Source organism: Terrapene carolina, unplaced genomic scaffold (genome assembly GCF_002925995.2).
Source record: "Terrapene carolina triunguis isolate 2854851 unplaced genomic scaffold, T_m_triunguis-2.0 Scaffold49, whole genome shotgun sequence".
Classification (NCBI taxonomy): domain Eukaryota; kingdom Metazoa; phylum Chordata; order Testudines; family Emydidae; genus Terrapene; species Terrapene triunguis.
Window position 1 is genome coordinate 2,341,693 of NW_020664400.1, and position 17,676 is coordinate 2,359,368.

At 55.1% G+C, this 17,676-nt stretch overlaps 1 protein-coding gene across 1 annotated transcript in view; it reads right to left on the minus strand.

The window, feature by feature from the left end:
- Positions 1 to 5,185: 5,185 nt before the first annotated feature.
- LOC112119360 (2-oxoglutarate dehydrogenase, mitochondrial) overlaps positions 5,186 to 17,676 on the minus strand; it is a 105,494-nt gene continuing 93,003 nt past the window's right edge. Inside the window, exons 13-24 of the mRNA XM_024217986.1 lie at positions 17,267 to 17,419; positions 15,590 to 15,692; positions 15,115 to 15,243; positions 13,286 to 13,436; positions 12,800 to 12,927; positions 12,499 to 12,677; positions 11,819 to 11,890; positions 10,488 to 10,610; positions 8,879 to 8,951; positions 7,524 to 7,687; positions 6,719 to 6,873; positions 5,186 to 5,412 (exon numbers count right to left, since the gene is read on the minus strand). Coding sequence (XP_024073754.1) covers positions 5,292 to 5,412; positions 6,719 to 6,873; positions 7,524 to 7,687; positions 8,879 to 8,951; positions 10,488 to 10,610; positions 11,819 to 11,890; positions 12,499 to 12,677; positions 12,800 to 12,927; positions 13,286 to 13,436; positions 15,115 to 15,243; positions 15,590 to 15,692; positions 17,267 to 17,419 — 1,551 coding nt within the window. The 3' untranslated portion in view covers positions 5,186 to 5,291. The remainder of the gene's footprint in view (positions 5,413 to 6,718; positions 6,874 to 7,523; positions 7,688 to 8,878; positions 8,952 to 10,487; positions 10,611 to 11,818; positions 11,891 to 12,498; positions 12,678 to 12,799; positions 12,928 to 13,285; positions 13,437 to 15,114; positions 15,244 to 15,589; positions 15,693 to 17,266; positions 17,420 to 17,676) is intronic.

Sequence of the window (17,676 nt, forward strand, 5' to 3'; positions counted from 1 at the left end):
TCTGCAGAAGCAAGCAAAATGCCATGAAAATTGACGATCCTATCTCTGACACCAAAAAAACACAAACCCAGCCCTGGGCTTCCCTCCCTGTCCCAGCTCTTCTGGTACATCTCAGTCCTGACCCGCAGCCCTCTGCTATCCCAGCCCGGGGCTCCCTTCCCCCACTGCTCTCCTGGTGCACCTCTGTCCTGAACTGCACTTCCCCTGCTATCCCAGCGCTGGGCTCCCCCACCCCAGCTTAAGGTGACCAGATATAAAGTGTGAAAAATTGGGACAGGTGGTGGGGGGTAATAGGTGCCTATATAAGAAAAATTCCCAAATATTGGGACTGTCCCTATAAAATCGGGACATCTGGTCACCCTACCCCAGCTCTGCCAATGCCCCTCAATCCTGACCCGCTAACACAGCCCCTGCTAACACAGCCCTGCATCCATCTCCCCACAGTTCTGCCAACCCCGCTGCATCCCAATGTGCAGCCATTCTAGCCCTAGGCCTTGGCTGAACAGAAATGGCCGATTACACCAAGCCCCTGGCATTTGTGGGAAGTACAGAAATGTCTCTGTTGGGGGGGACAGCCAGAGAACAGACATTTCCTCTGAGCAAGGCCAGTGCTCAGCCCTCCTGCACCATGCTCCCTCAGGCACTACCCACAGCCCTGCCTCTTGCCAGCCAGGTGCCCCCTTCTACTGTCTTTGGGTGTAAGATGGTTCCTGGGCTCTGCCACCCTGGGCCTGTGGCTCCTTTGCCGATGCTCTTCCACCATGTAGTGGCCCTGAGGATGGAATAATTGACACTGGAGCTGTGCAGATAGCTGCTGGGTCCCTCCTTGCCCCACTCATCTAACACGCTGCCTTTGTCAAAGGCGACTGTCCCTGCTGCTGGGGAACGGGATGCCAAACTCTGTTCCCAGCCTGGAACCCTAGCTCCAGCCAGTTTGAGAGCAGAGGGGGCTGCCTAGCCAGCAAGGCCCGGGGGTGAACCCTAGTTCTGATGAGGCAGACATGGCCCTAAACCAGGTGGTGCCCAGGTATCCCCCGTCAGGGGTCTGGTCACATTTCCCTGGAGGAGGCCGAGGGGGCATGTGAAGCCAATGGGAACTCTGCTTCTCACGAGTGTGAGAGCCCTGCCATCTCCACCGACACTAGGGCACGAGCCAGCGGCAGTTCCAGTCTCTAGCAAGAGACCGGGGCTGCAACACGCTCAGAGCCGCTGTGAATGGGGCTCCGAGGGGACCCCTCACACACACTGGTGCTGGCACCCCTGGGGAAGTGCCACCTGGCTGGAGCACAGGCATGCTTGGGGCCAGGAGACCCCCCGCTGCACAGCAGGGAGACAAGAGGCTGACACAGAAGGGGGGGGGGCAGGGCAGCAGTTTGCAGGCTCGGGCCCCCCTGAGGCGCCCACCTAGGATGAAATCCTAGCTGTGATCCAGGCAGCCAGGCCCCGAGCTGAACTAAGGTGCTGGCTTGGCTGGGAGCAGCACCCAGCCGTGGGCAGAGCCCTCTGTGCCCAGGGGCAAAGGCTGCATGTGCATTGCTGCCCCCCCCCTTGGGGATGCACAGGGGTGGACGGTTGGGTTCACACAGGGTTACCATCCACTCACAGCCCTGACAGGCACCAACCTTGTCAGTGCTTGGGCGGGAGGCCAAGGAAGAGGAGGGGGCTACTGACCCCAGCACAGTAGTAGGGGGCGCTGTGCTGCAGGGAGCAGGGTGGGGAGCTCAGCAGGGGGTGCACTCCCCATAGCCCCTGCTGACCCCAATGCCGTGGTGGGGTGCTGTGCCATCCGCAGGGCAGAGCTCAGCAGGGGGCACGCTCCCTCTAAGCCCCAGGACTGACCACAGCAGTGGGCTGTGGCGCTGGGGGATGCTGTGCTGGAATAGCAGATGAGCAGCCCTGCTCCTGGCCAGGTGCTGGGAAGGGGAAAGGCCCTTGGCTCCTGAGATTTCTGGGCCCAGGGGAAGGAGCCACACCCTGAATCCCCGTTGCCTGACATACCCCACCCCCTGACATGGGGCAAGGTTGCCCCACTCACCTGCCTCTGTAGCACATGAGGGACACCTAGTGGATGCAGCTTGCGTGACCGGTGCCCCCTGGCTGTAACCCAGGCCCAGCTTTCTCCATGCAGCCCCAGGGCCCCAGGCAGTAGGGGGAGCTTTGCTAGAACCAGCCGTGGAGCTGTATCACTGCTGCTCGACCTATGGAGCCAGGTCTCCCCAGGGAAGAGAGGCCAAAGGCCAATTGCTGCCTCTAGCACAGGACAGTTCCTGGGCCTGGGGAGCACACGGCTGCTCTAAGGGGTGCTAGGCTCAGGCCAAGGGATCCCCATCCTGGGCAGAGGTAGGTATTAGCCAAGCTGGGACTCCAGCCCTCTTGCAGGGAGGCTAGATTGCGTAAGCTGGGAACAGGCAGTGCAGGATCTGAGCTTCCCCCAGGGAGAAGGCAGAGGCAGGCGTGGTGAGCCCCGGGACACTGTACAGGCCTGGTTCCTGGGTGCTGGCCGGCCCATTTGATGGGGCCCAGATGGGTGAAGGGCCCAGTAATGGGCACCATGAGGAATGAGAGGAGCCTCAGCTTTTATTGGGGAAGCCAGAGACAAGCTGAGGGCTTAGTTCTTTTTTCTTTAAAACGAAAATAAGTCAGTCTGAGAGTGTGAGGGGGTGGCAAAGCAATGCCCAGGGGCAACATGGCTTGCATCGCTCTACTCCGGCTGGCTTTGGCCCAGCGAGATCAGAGCTCTGGGAGCAGCCTTCACCCTTAAGAGACGTTGGATGTTTCAGTGCCACGGGCGAGAAGCCAGGATGGGGCCTGCAGCCCAGGTCCTGGCCACACGGCGGTGGGAAGAGGCTGGGCCCAGCCCCCTGGCTAGAAGTTTTTATTCCCAAGCTGCAGCCAGGATCCTAGCGGCCAGCAGCAAGCACACACAATGTGATGCAGTGCTCCGGGGGAGGGGAACTGAGGCAAAAGGCAAAGCAGTGGGGCTCCTGTGGAAATGAGGGAAAAGCTGCAGCAATCCGGGGGGAGTGGGGGGGGGGGGAATTCTCCAACACAGGGACAAGTGAGCACATGCACAGAGCAGTCTGAAGAGCTCAGGGGAGAGACCTGACTGACAAGGGGGCAGCCATGGGTGCTGGACGGCCCAGGAAGGGATGGTTCCCCAGGGCTGGGCTTCCAGGGGAATGAGTCTCAAGAGCACTGTCCTTCTAAATGCCAGATGCATCCTCAGGCGGGGCTCAGAGCGCTGAGTGAAAGCCTCACGCGGTGCTGGGAGGGGAGTGAATGGGGTCCCCAGAGAGGGGCTTGGAGAGGGCAGGTGCTGGGAGCTCAGGAAGGCACCAGGCTAGCATCTCTGCTCACACGGAGGACAGAGGGGTGCTGGTGTCTCACCCATATCAGTTGGGAGCAGGGTGCATCTCATGGAAATGACCCAGAGCCCCTTGGGGCTGAGCAGTAGAGGAAGGGCCCTTGGCTCAGGGTGTTCCCCACCCAAGCAGGTTTGGCAGATGCTGGCTGTTCAAAGAGATGCAGAGCGCTGCACTTGGCCGCACTGGGGCTGGGCCATGGACTTGCGCTGCCCCAGCCGGGGCTGAGGCTGTCAGGCTAAGGGGGTCCCTGTACTAGGGATGAGGGGCTCCAGCAGCGAGGCCTGGAGGGCAGCAGGCATGCAGCTGGGACTGCCCCTTGGGGGTGCAGAGAGAAGAGGGCGAGGGCAGAAGGGAGAGATTCGAGGGACCCTCCTACGCTGTAAGCAGAGCTCTGCAGAGGTCCATGCTGGCCCGCCCCTGGCTCTTCCAGCTCCCACAGCCCCCTTGCTGCAGTGTTTAGAAACAGCCCCAGACTCCATGCAACCCTAGAAATTAATGGTTGGTGGTAGGGAAGCCGTTTAAAGTCAAGTGGCCCCTTCCTTCTGGGGAAGAGATGGGCCTTAGCAGGGAGTGCCATGAGGAATCTGCCAACCCTTTTCAGAGGCACTGTGCCACGAGCCCCGGGCTCCCCACTTCAGCGGAGCACAGTAGAGCACACACCAACATCCCTGTCTAGTGTTTCCCTGTCCCCGCACTAGAGACAGCCCTGCCGGGCTCAGCCAAGCAGCGAGTGCCCGTGATTCAGCCAAGGCCCAGTTTGAAAATCCAACACTGGGTTCCTTTAACAGCAGCTGCGGGGTGGACATGCAGGAGGGGCATGAGGGGTTTGTTAGCAAGGTGGCAGGGATCTGGGGTTACACAGCTGGGAATGGGCTCCATGGCAGATTAACACACAGGCCCACGAGATCATGCCCGGGGTCCCCACCAAAACTTTGCCACTCACCCCCCCACCCCACCCCGAGGCCCTTTTTGGCAAAACTGGGCATTTGTCAGGATGTCTGGTTCAGGGCTTAAAAAGGGGACTGTCCTGGCCAAAACGGGACGTATGCTCACCATAGGCTGTGGTACGGCAGCCCAGGCTCCCTGGGCAGTTCTTGGGGAGCCCCGGCCCCTCCACCTGCCCTGGCAGCCCCCAAAGCAACTCCTGGCCTGTCCCCCTGGGCATGCTGCCCAGGGCAGGGGGAGGGTCCAGGGCTCCCCACAGCAGACAAGACTCCCTGGGCAGCTCTTACCATGGCCCGGCTTCGGGCCAGGCCAGGGGAAAGCGTGAGGGATCCAAGTGTTCTTTGTGCCTAGGGCCCCACTGAATCTTAATCCACCTGAGCGGGCTACAGTGCACCAGGGGCCCGAGGCTACGACCCAAGCACAGCCGGCCAGGAGCGATTGAGGATGTTAGCCACAGGGGCTCTGATCTTTGGGAAAGAACCGCCACAGGCAGAAGGAAAAAGGAACAGTCTCCTTCTTATGGAGAACCTAACTGCATCCCCTGCTGCTGGCAGCTTTCCTCTGCCGGGGAGAGGTGTGCTTGCAATGTCCCTCCTCCTGGCTCTGCCAACCCCAGCTGCTCCCCTGAGCCAGATACAAGGCAGCATGGCAACCCCGCAGGGAGGGGGTGGGCTAATGACAGAAGCTAGCAGAGGCTGATCGCCGGACCTCCTGAACTGGCTGGCGCTTGGGGCTTTTGGGGTAGTGTTGGGATGGAGTTGGCCACTCAGGAGGGCACAGAGACTGCAGCCCCTCAAGGACAGGGCAAGGGGGGGAGTTAAAACCCAAGCATCCTGCAGAGGTATTTCAGTGAAAGGCAATAAGCCAGAGTGATGAACAAGGACTCCAGGCGTGGGCATTTAGTTTACAAGGTCTGTAGTTAAGTACGGAGACAGGAGGTGAGCAAGAGACAGACAGCATGCTGCAGCAGCTGCGTGGGGTCTAGGAGAAGGCCTTGTAGGCGTCCAGGTTGAAGGCGGTGTCCAGGAGGCGCTGGAGCTCAGTCAGGTGGGTCTTCTTGTTGCCAGTGGCTGGTGCAGCAGCTGGGTCGCGGCCGGCGTACCTATGGCAAGGGAGGGAGAAGCAGCAGCTCAGATGAGGGCCAGCACAGGGACGGGACGTTACGCTGGACTCAGGTCTGGGATGGCTACATACAGGCCTGGTCAAGCAACAGGAAAGCTGGATGGAAGAGAGGGCCAGAGGCTGCCAAGATCTAGCCACCTAGCCTAGAAAGAAATGCTGTATCATGTGCAGACCCCAAAGCCCAACGCTCACCAACCAGGGACCAGCCCCTGCTGCCTGCAGCATCCCCCACTTGGCTGTTAGCCACAGCACAGACCCTGTATCAAGCTCTTGTCCCTCACCCAGTTACCATCTTGTGGAGAGATCAACGAGATCAACATGCCCACTGTGACCTTATTATGTTGTACGTGAGCCTACGTGAGTCTTACTGTTTTGCATGAATGCTGTGTGTGCCTCAGTTTCCGTGTGTATTGCACCAATGCCTAGATGGTGGGAATAGGGGTGTGTGACTTTTGCTGGGACCCTAGGGGGCAGGTGAGGAGGTTCCAGCTGCCTGCACACAAGTGATGGCCGATGCCTTTCATAACCTGAGACTCAGGAGGGGGGATGAGACCAGGTGACACTTTGTCCCGGAAGGGGGACAAAGACCAGGCGGAGGGGGAACGGGCGTGTCAGAGGTCGGGTCACTGGAAGCTGGGCCATCTCCTGTTTGGGACTCTGAGGGGGGAGTCCAGGGTGTCTAGCCTGGGGTCCCCCCACCCCAAGATGGAATTGGCTGAAAGTCACTGATTTCTGTGCTAACAGGATCTGTTCTACGCGGTGTTCCTGCTGACTAATAAACCTGTGTTACACGCTGGCTGAGAGTCACAGCTGACTGCAGAGTGGGGGTGTAGGGCCCTCTGGCTTCCCCAGAGGTCCCGTTCAGGTGGACCTGCCAAAGGGAAGTGTATGATATGAACAGGGATGCTGAAAGCTCCGAGGTCAGTCCCAGGGACGCCGTAGCTGAGGAGGCTTTTTGCCCTGGACAGCATGTCCTGAGGGGAGTCACGCCACCCCAGAGTCCTGGCTGGCTTCATACAGAGCAGTTCCAGAGCATCGGGCCTGTGACTCTGTCACACCCATCCAAGAGACCCCCCTCCCCAGCCCACACTACCTACCCCCAGTGCCACTGAGAGATCTCCATCCCCGCTCCCACATGATACTGAAATCCACTGGGGAGCTGGTGGCCTCAGATGTACCACCCATGGCACCACACTGCCCATCCGTGGGGAGGTCCCGAGAGCAGGACAAGGTGTGGCTGCCACCCGTGGCACTAGCCCGTCACGCTGCAGAGGGGTGGCCCTTACCATACGGGCTTGGCGCGGTCGATGGTCGTGCGGAGCCGGGGTTTCACATAGTCGTAGTAGCCCTGGTTCTTGTGCTCCTCCTGGCACCAGACCAGCTCGGCGTTAGGATACTTCAGTGCTTCCCTCTGGAGGAGGTCGAAGGGGAACGGGGACAGCTGCAGGGGAACGGGGAGGGCTCAGTTCCACCGGGGCACACAAGCCTGGGGGAGCAAGCAGCGGAGGCGGGGCGCAGGCAGCTGCAGGTGGGCTGTGCAGTGGACCATCCAGCCTCCATGCTCACTGTTCAGCCTGTGCTGCCTCAGCAGCATCTCCCAATCCCACACGGCTCTGACATTACACACTTAGAGGGTCTGGGGTCGCCTAGCGGGAGCCTGAACGACCCTTCCAGGCCTGGGAGATTGTATGGTGGGGTGCCCGCTGGGCTGGCCAGCACCACTCCCGCCACCAACGGGCTCTTCCCTGCAAACCTGCCCAGATACCCCAGCTCTGCCCTCGCTGCCCACCCAGGGGTGCTGCGCAGCGTCTCCTGGACTCAGACTGAAGACACAGGATCGAGCTGGGCCCTCCGTCCATCCCTTCTCAGGTGTGGTGATGGCGTATTTCTGCCTGCTCTCCACCCTGAGGCTGGGCTGGGACGTTAAGCAGTGGGAGTGGGATGAGGGACAGAGCGCTTTGTGTCTGAGCCACAGCAGACATGTTGTGGATTAAACTCCTCATGGCTCCTGGGGACGTGGGGCAAGCCAGCAATGGGACTGACTATTGGCCCCGGCCTATGTGGAGCCCCCTGGGGTACAGACACGCTCACCTGCTCCACCCTGGTGATGGCCACGTCTGGCTCCATGTCCCGGGTCTTGCGCTCACGGGTGAGCTCGTAATACACTTTGCCGGTGCAGAAGAGCACCCTCTTGACGTTGTCGGGGTTCTGGGCTGCAGGGCCGCTCTCAGGGATTACGCGCAGGAAGTTAGTGCCTGTAGCAGAGAACAGACAACTGTGGGGGACATGCCTCAACATCCCAGGGGCCACACATGGTGGGAGGGAGAATGCTAACGGGGGCCAGCTACAGGCCTGGACCCTGTGGAATTGGCTATGCCTGCAGAAGGACCTGGCTAGCTCAGAGATGATTAAGGCCTAGAGACCCCACTGAGATCAGGGCCCCACTGAGCTGGGGCTGTGCAGGGAGAGAGACGGGGGAAACAGTCTGAAGCACACACCATCCTGGTGCAGTTCTGGACTGTCATACATGTGGACAGGAGCCAGAATCCAGAGACACCTGGGAACAGGGCGGGGTCCTGTAAAGACAAGGACAAGTGCAGAGTCCTGCACTTAGGACGGAAGTCTCCCATGCACTGCTACAGGCTAGGGACCGAGTGGCTAGGCAGCAGTTCTGCAGAAAAGGACCTAGGGGACAAGAAGCTGGATATGAGTCAACAGTGTGCTCTTGTTGCCAAGAAGGCTAACAGCATTTTGGGCTGTATAAGTAGGGGCACTGCCAGCAGATTGAGAGACGTGATCATTCCCCTCTATTCGGCATTAGTGAGGCCTCATCTGGAGTACTGTGTCCAGTTTTAGGCCCCACACTACAAGAAGGATGTGGAAAAATTGGAAAGAGTCCAGCGGAGGGCAACAAAAATGATTAGGGGGCTGGAGCACATAACTTATGAGGAGAGGCTGAGGGAACTGGGATTGTTTAGTCTGCAGAAGAGAAGAATGAGGGGGGATTTGATAGCTGCTTTCAACTACCTGAAAGGGGGTTCCAAAGAGGATGGATCTAGACTGTTCTCAGTGGTAGCAGATAACAGAACAAGGAGTAATGGTCTCACGTTGCAGTGTGGGAGGTTTAGGTTGGATATTAGGAAAAACTTTTTCACTAGGAGGGTGGTGAAGCACTGAAATGGGTTCCCTAGGGAGGTGGTGGAATCTCCTTCCTTAGAGATTTTTAAGGTCAGGCTTGACAAAGCCCTGGTTGGGATGATTTAGTTGGGGATTGGTCCTGCTTCGAGCAGGGGGTTGGACTAGATGACCTCCTGAGGTCCCTTCCAAGCCTGATACTCTATGATTCTATGAAAGAGAAGACAGACACTGCCCTCTTGTGGTATGAACCCCGCTCTGCATCTCTCCGGTTCACTTGCACCCTTGGACACTGGCAACACCCTTCATACCTGGCAACATATCATCAAAGCTGGAGCGGGCTTCGGGGTGGCGCAGCAGCGACTTTGGAGTGAAGATGATCAGCTGGAAGATCAAGGCAAGGCAATCAGAAGGGGCTGGAAATAGCCTTTCTGGCACACAAGCTGCACATTGCAGACTGGATCATCACTACGAGAGCCAGAGCACAGACCCTCCCTCCACACCCGTCTTTGGTCAGCTAGTTCCGGCCTGGCCCCTGCCCAGCCCCCTAATTCAAGTGCCATTGATGAACTGTACATTTAACCCAGGCAGGAATCACAGGAACGTCTCGATTCTCCCATGCCGGCCAGAGAGAAAGACTGAAGCCAAAGGCTGCTCTGGGGCAGGGCAATGTGAAGTGGTGTGCAGAACTCTGGCGCTGTCGGCAGGTCTGGTTGCGGGTTGCTTTCTTTGCACAGCACTCAGCGTTACTTTCTCCTCTAGCCCTTTTGTTATGGAATAACGTGCAGGCAGCTCACAAATGCCGCTGCCCAGATAGAAGGACAGGCGTTTCCCGTCTGGGTAGAGCTCAACTGAACCTTGGCAGACAGGGTTATTTAATAAGTGCCAGTCACAGGGCCCCAGTGAGCTCGGTAACGTACAGCTCACCTGTAACAGTGACCACAGCACAGATCAGCAGGCACAGACTGCCCAGCCTTTAACAGGACTTTACCCCCATACTGGTAAAAAGCAACAAAGAGTCCTATGGCACCTTATAGACTAACAGACGTATTGGAGCATAAGCTTTCGTGGGTGAATACCCACTTCCTCAGATGCATATACATGCGTCAGATACATGCGTCTGACGAAGTGGGTATTCACCCACGAAAGCTTATGCTCCAATACGTCTGTTAGTCTATAACGTGCCACAGGACTCTGTCGCTTTTTACAGCTCCAGACTAACACGGCTACCCCTCTGATACTTAATACTGGTGTCTCTTATCAGGCAATAGACCTTTACCAAGGGTTGTTAGTACCTATCCATTAACCAGGTAAAGGGTAGAGCACAGAGCAGGTCAGACAACTGAGAGTTTTGGGCAAATTATTTCAATCCTGAAATGCCACCGTGGTGCCCCATGGGAGTAGTAGTTCTCTATAGGCTGGGCTCCCGGGTTGGACTACATCTCCCACGATGCATGACAGTCACCGCTATTGGTGAGAGGAAGCTATGCTCTATGGCAGTCACGAGGCTGTAGTGCATCACGGGAAATGTAGTCTGGCTGGGGAACCCAGCTCATAGAACATGAAGCACCCACAATGCACCGCGGCAGCATTCCAGAATTGAAGTATTTTAGTTTTAGGGTGCTCAGTTTTGTTTGTTTTATTTTTGGACAAAAATTTTGTTTTTTTGCATGGAAAGCAAACACATTTTGCAAAAAATTTTGTTCGGTCAAAATCTTAACTTTCAACCGTTTTGGTGGAAAATTTGACTAGCCCTACTGGAGCACTCGAGAAGTTAGCTTCAAATCCAGGTCCTTAAGCCCTCCTGGCACCAGCACCCATGCCCCACCTGCCAAGCATTGGCTTTAACCTAGCACTTGAGCTACAAGACAATGGTGCGTGGCCGGGTCCGTACCAGTGCAGTGTCTAGAGCTCACTGACCGGTTTCCGGAACGGGAGGTGTATCTGCCTCCGCAGGACGTGGAAGAAGTTCGCTGGAGTGGAGCAGTTTACAACAATCCAGTTGCAGTCGTACAGCTGGCGAACGTCAAAGTCATCGAGTTTCTACAGCACATGAGAAGTAGAAACGGTTTAGACAAAATCGTGAATGTCCCACATTAACATCCTGCATTTACATCTGCCGGCAGCTCCAGTATGAACAGAGAGAGGCCATGTGAGTCAACTGGAGTACCCCAACATGAGGGCCAGGAGTTTCTCTTGCTCATCACTAGCCCAGGACCAGTGGTTAGCTGAATGCAGCGGCCCTAACCTGCAAGCTCAACCTAGAGTGTTTCTAGTCCAGGCAAATTGGGAGAACTTGGCTCTTAAAAGTCAAGTTTAGTTAAGTGCTTCACTTTAGTTTTTCCATTTCAACTGAGGTAGGATTTTAGCAGCAGGTATCTCAAAGCCACTGGAGTCCCGGCTCTATACTGTCCATTGCTTTCTCTGCCTAGCAGAGCTTTTAGGACACTGCTCAGGAATGAACACAGCAAATTCTGGGCCAGTGTAACTTTCTGCTTTCCCTTTTACACTATCCTCTCAGGTGGTTTTCAGCCTATCCCGGCCTCTTAGTGCCTCCGTGTCCCTAACCCAAAAAGGGACTGCCTCCCTACATGCATGGGCCAGCTATGCAGACAGTACAGGCTGAGAGCAGGAGAGCTGCCATGTTTGCACAGGGCTTTGGAGCGCACTTTGAAATACTCCGATAAACCCCCCGGCTATGGAACCGGGAAATCGCTCCCTAATAAAAAATGAGCAAATGGGCCCGAGAGCGATGGGTGTGACTCTGATGACAGCTTTTGGGGAAAGCCAAGGAGGAAAGAGCAGAAGCCATGGAAACAGAGTTCCATGCACTGGCCTTGCTTGGGTTACAGCCAGCCTTTACTGCCCCACATTAGCACACTAACTAGAGCTCTGCTCATTCTGTGCTAACACAGCAGCGGACATTTCCGAGTCCCCCTCGATAACCCAACCTAAGTCTTCCGGCCTCTGGGGGCAGAGGAAGCCCAGGAGTCATTAAATGTGAGTCACCAGCACAGCACTGCTTCCTATATCCTGCTCCCCCTGGCCTGCTGCCCAGAATCCAGGAGTCCTGTAAAATTGTTCCATGTGTTACCAGCCCATCCGCAAAATCCCCCAAAGCTGTTTCTGGAAGCCTTTGCTGTGTAGTGATCAGAGTCAGGGACAGAGCAAGTGCTCCAAGATGCAGGAGGGGAGAGATGGGAAAGGCCCCAAAGGGGAAGAGAGTGAGTTTAGCACAGCCAGACACTTACGGGGAAGACATCTGGATCATCATTGCACATCTGCAAGAATCGCTCTGGCCTGGCTGACGAGTGCTCAGGACCCTGCGGGCAAAATCAACAAGAGGTGAAGCGAACCACACATGAGTTTCCTTCTTTAGGAGAGCTCTCCATGCCTCGTAGAGCGGCTGGCCACAGAGCCAGCTCATGCTAGTCACTGTTTGAGGAGGACCTTGGTACGTGCTGCCCAACAGGATTTCACTCTGGTTTAAAAGTTTTGATTTTTACTAAGAAGTAGGTCCAACAGCTGCAGCCGCCCCTTAGTACTGAACTTTAGACTCCACTCCCCTGGCCCCAACAAGCCCCTGTGCCAAGCCCTGTTGCTCCCAATCCTCTTCCATTCAGCGGTACACTCTAACCTGTAGAGGGGCTGGCACTGCTCCCAACCACATGGTGTCCAGGCCCCTCTGCAGGCTGTTAACACACAGCTGTATGGGAAGCAGTGACATGGGCTGGTGCAGGCCGGGTGACACAGGCAAAGAGGTGGGCGTTCTCCGAATTGCAGGACTACCCCAATGCTCCCAGGTGACTGGTCGCACAGAGACCTGGTTTGTGCAGTGTTTGGCCTGGGGAAGTGTCCTGGGGTGCTACGGGAACTGTGGCATTGAGCTGTCAGTGCTGCCCAGAAAGATGGGAAGCGAGTGCATCCTTACCATGCCCTCCATGCCATGGGGCAGCAGCAGCACGATGCCATTCTGTCTCACCCACTTGGCCTGGCCAGGGCAGATGAACTGGTCAATGATGCACTGAGCAGTGTTGTGGAAGTCACCGAACTGGGCCTCCCACAGGACTAAGGCATTGGGACTGGCCATAGCAAAGCCCAGTTCGAAACCTGCAGAGAAGAGAGAGGAAGAGTGAAGAAGCCATATCCACCAGCACCTGGCACAGACAACCCAGCACTAACTAGCCCTGTGGCCGTCGCGAGCCAGGCGGAGACTGCCCAGCGACACTAACCTAGGACTCCGTATTCCGACAGGGAGCTGTTGCAGACAGTGTAAGGAGCCTGGTTTGGCCAGAGGTGATTCATGGGGATACAGGTCCTCTTGTCTACGTTCTGGTCATGCAGTACATGGTGACGATGGCTGTGGGAGGAAACAACGGCCAGCAGTAATGTTACTCAAGTGTTACCCTAGCCAGTGGGTCAGAGCAAGTGCCTGCATGCAAGTGGCCACCTGGCTCACGCTGCTCTGTTGAGAGGCTTGGCTTGCAACTGCAGAATGCAATGAAGCCAGGTTACGATCATATCTAGGAGCTGCCCATACTAACACCATAAAGTGCTGTGAAAGAGACCCCTCCACCCCCAATTTGGGCTCCCCCCTTGCCTTTCAGCAGAGCTCCAGCACAGCAGGCAACCTAAGGCTGGTGTCTTCTACTCCCCACTCAGTAGCCTCTTGAGGAGGGCTGGAATCACCTTTTACTGGGGGAAACTGCCGGCTTTACCTGAATGTCCCCCTCTCGACATCCTGGCCGCTCAGTCGGATGTGGATTCCCTCTTTGAGGAGGGAGCCAAATGCCATATACTCTGCCAAGGCCCAGTCGACTGTCCTGTTCTTAACCAACTTCCCACGGGTTTTCAGAATCCGGCTCAAACCTGCAGAGAAAAAAAACAGTTTGCAGCCTGTTGGGGAGGAACTGCAGTGACGTACTAAGCAAGCAGCCTTAGGCTGGGTCAAGACGGCTCATGCTATCAACCCATCTATCGGCAGTCTGGATTCCCTGACACGCAGATGCTCTGGACATAAAGGGACAAAAGGGAGGTGAACTGTTCCAGCCTAGCACAGCGTAAAGCACATACAGGTAAGGAGCAGAGGAGACCAGCTCTGAAAAACAACTGGAGTTGCTGGCCATTCTCTGTTTTCTTTAACTAACTTGCTTTTCACTGAGCCAACTTCACCTGCATTAGGAGCACTCACTGCCAGACATCACTGCCCAGGAGAGGAGACCTGAACTCTAACCTCAGAGGAGTCCAAGTGGTAGTGGAGAGAACAGTTTCTGAGTGCTGGGTCAAAAGCATGGGCATTGCCAGGCCCACGGCCAGAAGGTACTGGGGATGAGGGGTCTAGATTCATGTCACCAGACTGTGGAACTCACAAGAAGCTCTAAAGGTCAAGAACTTAGCAAGATTCAAAGATTCAGTCTGGCAATCTCTGTAAGTACCAGCTGGAGAGACTTTGGGCACTGCCATAAGGATTTTTTTTTTTTTTTTTTTTTTTTTGAGAGGAAGGATGGGACACTGGGTTCAAGTCCCTGCTCTGCCACAGGCTGCCTGCGTGACCTGAGCTAGTCCCTTAGCCTCTCTGGGCCTCAGTTCCCCCTCTGAACAATGGCGATATCAGCCCTGCTTGCCCCCCAGAGGTATGAGAGGATAAACACATTGAAGATGGGAAGCATCTCAGATACTAGTGATGGGGGACAGATAAACACCTTCAGAAGTCTCATTAGCACTCATCCCCATCCCAACCATCATACTTTGGGCCTGAACCACCACATGGAAGTCGCCACTCACTCAGATTTGGGGATCAGAAGAGACATTAGATCATCTAGTCCTGTACAGCAGTGGTTCTCAAACTAGGGCCGCCGCTTGTTCCAGGAAAGCCCCTGGTGGGCCGGGCCGGTTTGTTTACCTGCCGTGTCCGCAGGTTTGGCCGATCGCGGCTCCCACTGGCCGCAGTTCGCCACTCCAGGCCAATGGGGGCTGCAGGAAGGGTGGCCAGCACGTCCCTTGGCCCATGCCGCTTCCTGCAGCCCCCATTGGCCTGGAGCAGCGAACCGCCGACAGTGGGAGCCGTGATCGGCCGAACCTGCTGACGCGGCAGGTAAACAAACCGGCCCAGCCCGCCAGGAGCTTTCCCTGAACAAGCGGCAGCTCTAGTTTGAGAACCACTGCTGTACAGCACACAGGCCATGGAATTTCATCCAGTTACCCCTTGACTGGCCCAACAACTTGTGTATGACTAAAGCATCTCCAGAAAGGCAGCCAGTCTGTCTGAAGACACCAAGAGAGGGAGAACCCACCATTTCCTTTAGTAGCTTGTTCCAATAGTTAATTGAGAATAGAGATTCTAGCAGATCTTCTCCCTCCCACTCCCCAGGCTGGCCTATGGCCTCAGTCTACAGCACCAGAGACCATGACTCCCTGTAGATCGTGGTGGAACAACTCTCACTCACAGCATTAACCATATCCTCTACCCCGTAAAGCATCCAGCTCTACAAAGAATAAACCCCTAGAGACTAGGGTGCCAGGGGCATCTACTCCAGCACATTTGTACCTCCATGAATTGTGAAATCCTCAACAGGCACTGAGCTGGCCACCTTGCCTATATGGGCCAAGTCTTCTTCATTCAGACCAGTAGAGGGACAGGTCATGCTCCGAGGCTGGCCCTCGAGAGTGAAGAAACCTGGGGAAGAAGGAGAGATCATCCGTGACCTGGTGAAGGCCAGGCTGGCTCTGTAGTAAGAGCATTTGATGACTATGTTACAGGCCCTTCTGTACTCTCTGATGTGGAAGAGGATTTGGGATGCAGAGCAAACCCTGAGCTGCTCCACCTCTGTCAGTCCCCCATGCTTTCCCAATGGGTGCATTTTCTTCACCAGGCTGGAGTGGTGTATTTCCCACTCTCTTCATTACACGTCCTTGGAGACACACAGCTCCTATCTGCGCCAGAAGTCGAAGGTCTAATCCACTGGAGGCAGAAGTGGTTCCTGAATTGTGGCCATTTGTCAGGGAAGCTGCTAGTTACTTACCAGGCCAAGGGGAATCCAGCCAGTGCTTGATGTGCAGGATTTTTTCATCCTTGGATCTGGCATGGGCCTCTTCACAGATCCTATCATACTTGGAAATTTCTTCCTGAGAGAAATAGGGCAGAATATTGTTACTGAGAAGTAGCCAAAGTAAGAGCGCTGGGGTTAAAGGCCGTGTCTCTTGTTGCTGCTCCCTCTCCATTTCAGCACAAGTCTATGTGGATCCCAGAGGGGGCATTGTCACATCCAACTCCTCTTCAGACACTTTAAACTCTACTTTAAATTCATGGAAGTTAAGTCCATTAATGGCTATTAGCCAGGATGGGTAAGGAATGGTGTCCCTAGACTCTGTTTGTCAGAAGGTGGACATGGGTGGCAGGAGAGAGATCATTTGATTATTACCTGTTAGGTTCACTCCCTCTGGGGCATCTGGCATTGGCCACTGTCGGTAGACAGGATACTGCGCTAGATGGACCTCTGGTCTGACCCAATACGGCTGTACTTATGTTCTTATGTTATGTACTCATCGGTTAGGACCTGGACCACAAATGTGCCTCGCACCACATTCACGGCTGCTGCACGCTGCCATGCTTGTCCTGACCATACAACTTTAGGAACGAGAGGTCAGCACTGCCAGGGCACTGCCTACTGCTGGCTGTGCGCCAGTTAAGAGCTTATGTCCTTCGCTGATGCCAAAGCTACATAAAATACAAAAACCAGTTCCAGTGAGGCATCCCAAATACCCCTGACATTAGGAAATGCCACAGCCAGCGAATGGGTCTGAATGCTCAAGAGGCAGAATAAAGCACTTTTCAGTTAGGTCCCATTGACACAGTGCCAGCAACTATGTAAGGGGCACCGGTACAATACTGTCTGATCTTATAGTGCAGGCAAGGCTAAGCCAGGAGTCACCTGTGTCCTGAACTATGTCTACAGCCCTGCTAAAATCCAAGGGTGAAACCCTGGCTCCATTAAAATCAAAGGGAGTTTTGCCATGGACTTCAGTGAGGCCAGGGTTTCACCCCAAGACTGCAGCATGGCTCAAACACAGTTAATTACTGCTGTGCTCCAAATACACTGAAGGGGGAACGATGCTGGCACAATTACTGTATTGTAAGTGGGTAACCAAAATGGTAGCATGTAAAGCGTAGATTGGACCACAGACCTTATTCACACTGGGACTATAACTGTACCAGCTACAACTGGGTTTAAATGGAGTCCGTGTGTTTCCAGGACCAGTGCAGAGAGGGATTTTTTGCCCAAGAGCCAGGTTCTAACCAGCAGCATGGATGGGCTTGTGCTGCTCTCAGAAACAGCTTTAGCTTCTTTAGTCAGGAGAACCTTGCTAGGAATGCTAGCAACAAGTGTTGAGGCCCCTTGGATGTCTAACTCTGAGTCCTACCTTTCAAACACATCAGCAGATCTTTAGGCACCCCTTTAGTCCTCCCCTACCCAGACCCCTAGGGCAAGGCAAGGCAACGCTACACTACACTGCTGAGTCAGCGGGGAGGGGCGCAGTCATGCTATGCAACTATGGCAACACTGGTAACCTTCATGTATTTCTTGCATTATATTAATTTGCATTTCCCCCCATTCAACATTGTTATTTGCCAACTAGATTTAAGCGGTTATGACTGATCACTGACTGCACCTTTCTTTTAGAGCACTGGGTGACAGTACCTCGTACTCTGGCTGGTTTACCACCCCCTCTGAAATTAACATCTCGGCGTATTTTTGCAGCACAGGTTTCTGCTTCCGGATCTGATTATACATCAACGGCTGGGTGAACATGGGTTCGTCCATCTCGTTATGACCATTCCGCCTGTAACACACCTAGTGCATTCAAGGAAAGAAAGCCATAAAAAATAGCCAGTCTTCAATCTCTATTTCAGAAGCCAAAAAAGCAGTGGCATTTACATTGATCTGTATGTGGGATGTACCCATGATGAAGGAAATCATAGATTCATAGATTCTAGGACTGGAAGGGACCTCGAGAGGTCATCGAATCCAGTCCCCTGCCCGTATGGCAGGACCAAATACTGACTAGACCATCCCTGATAGACATTTATCTAACCTACTCTTAAATATCT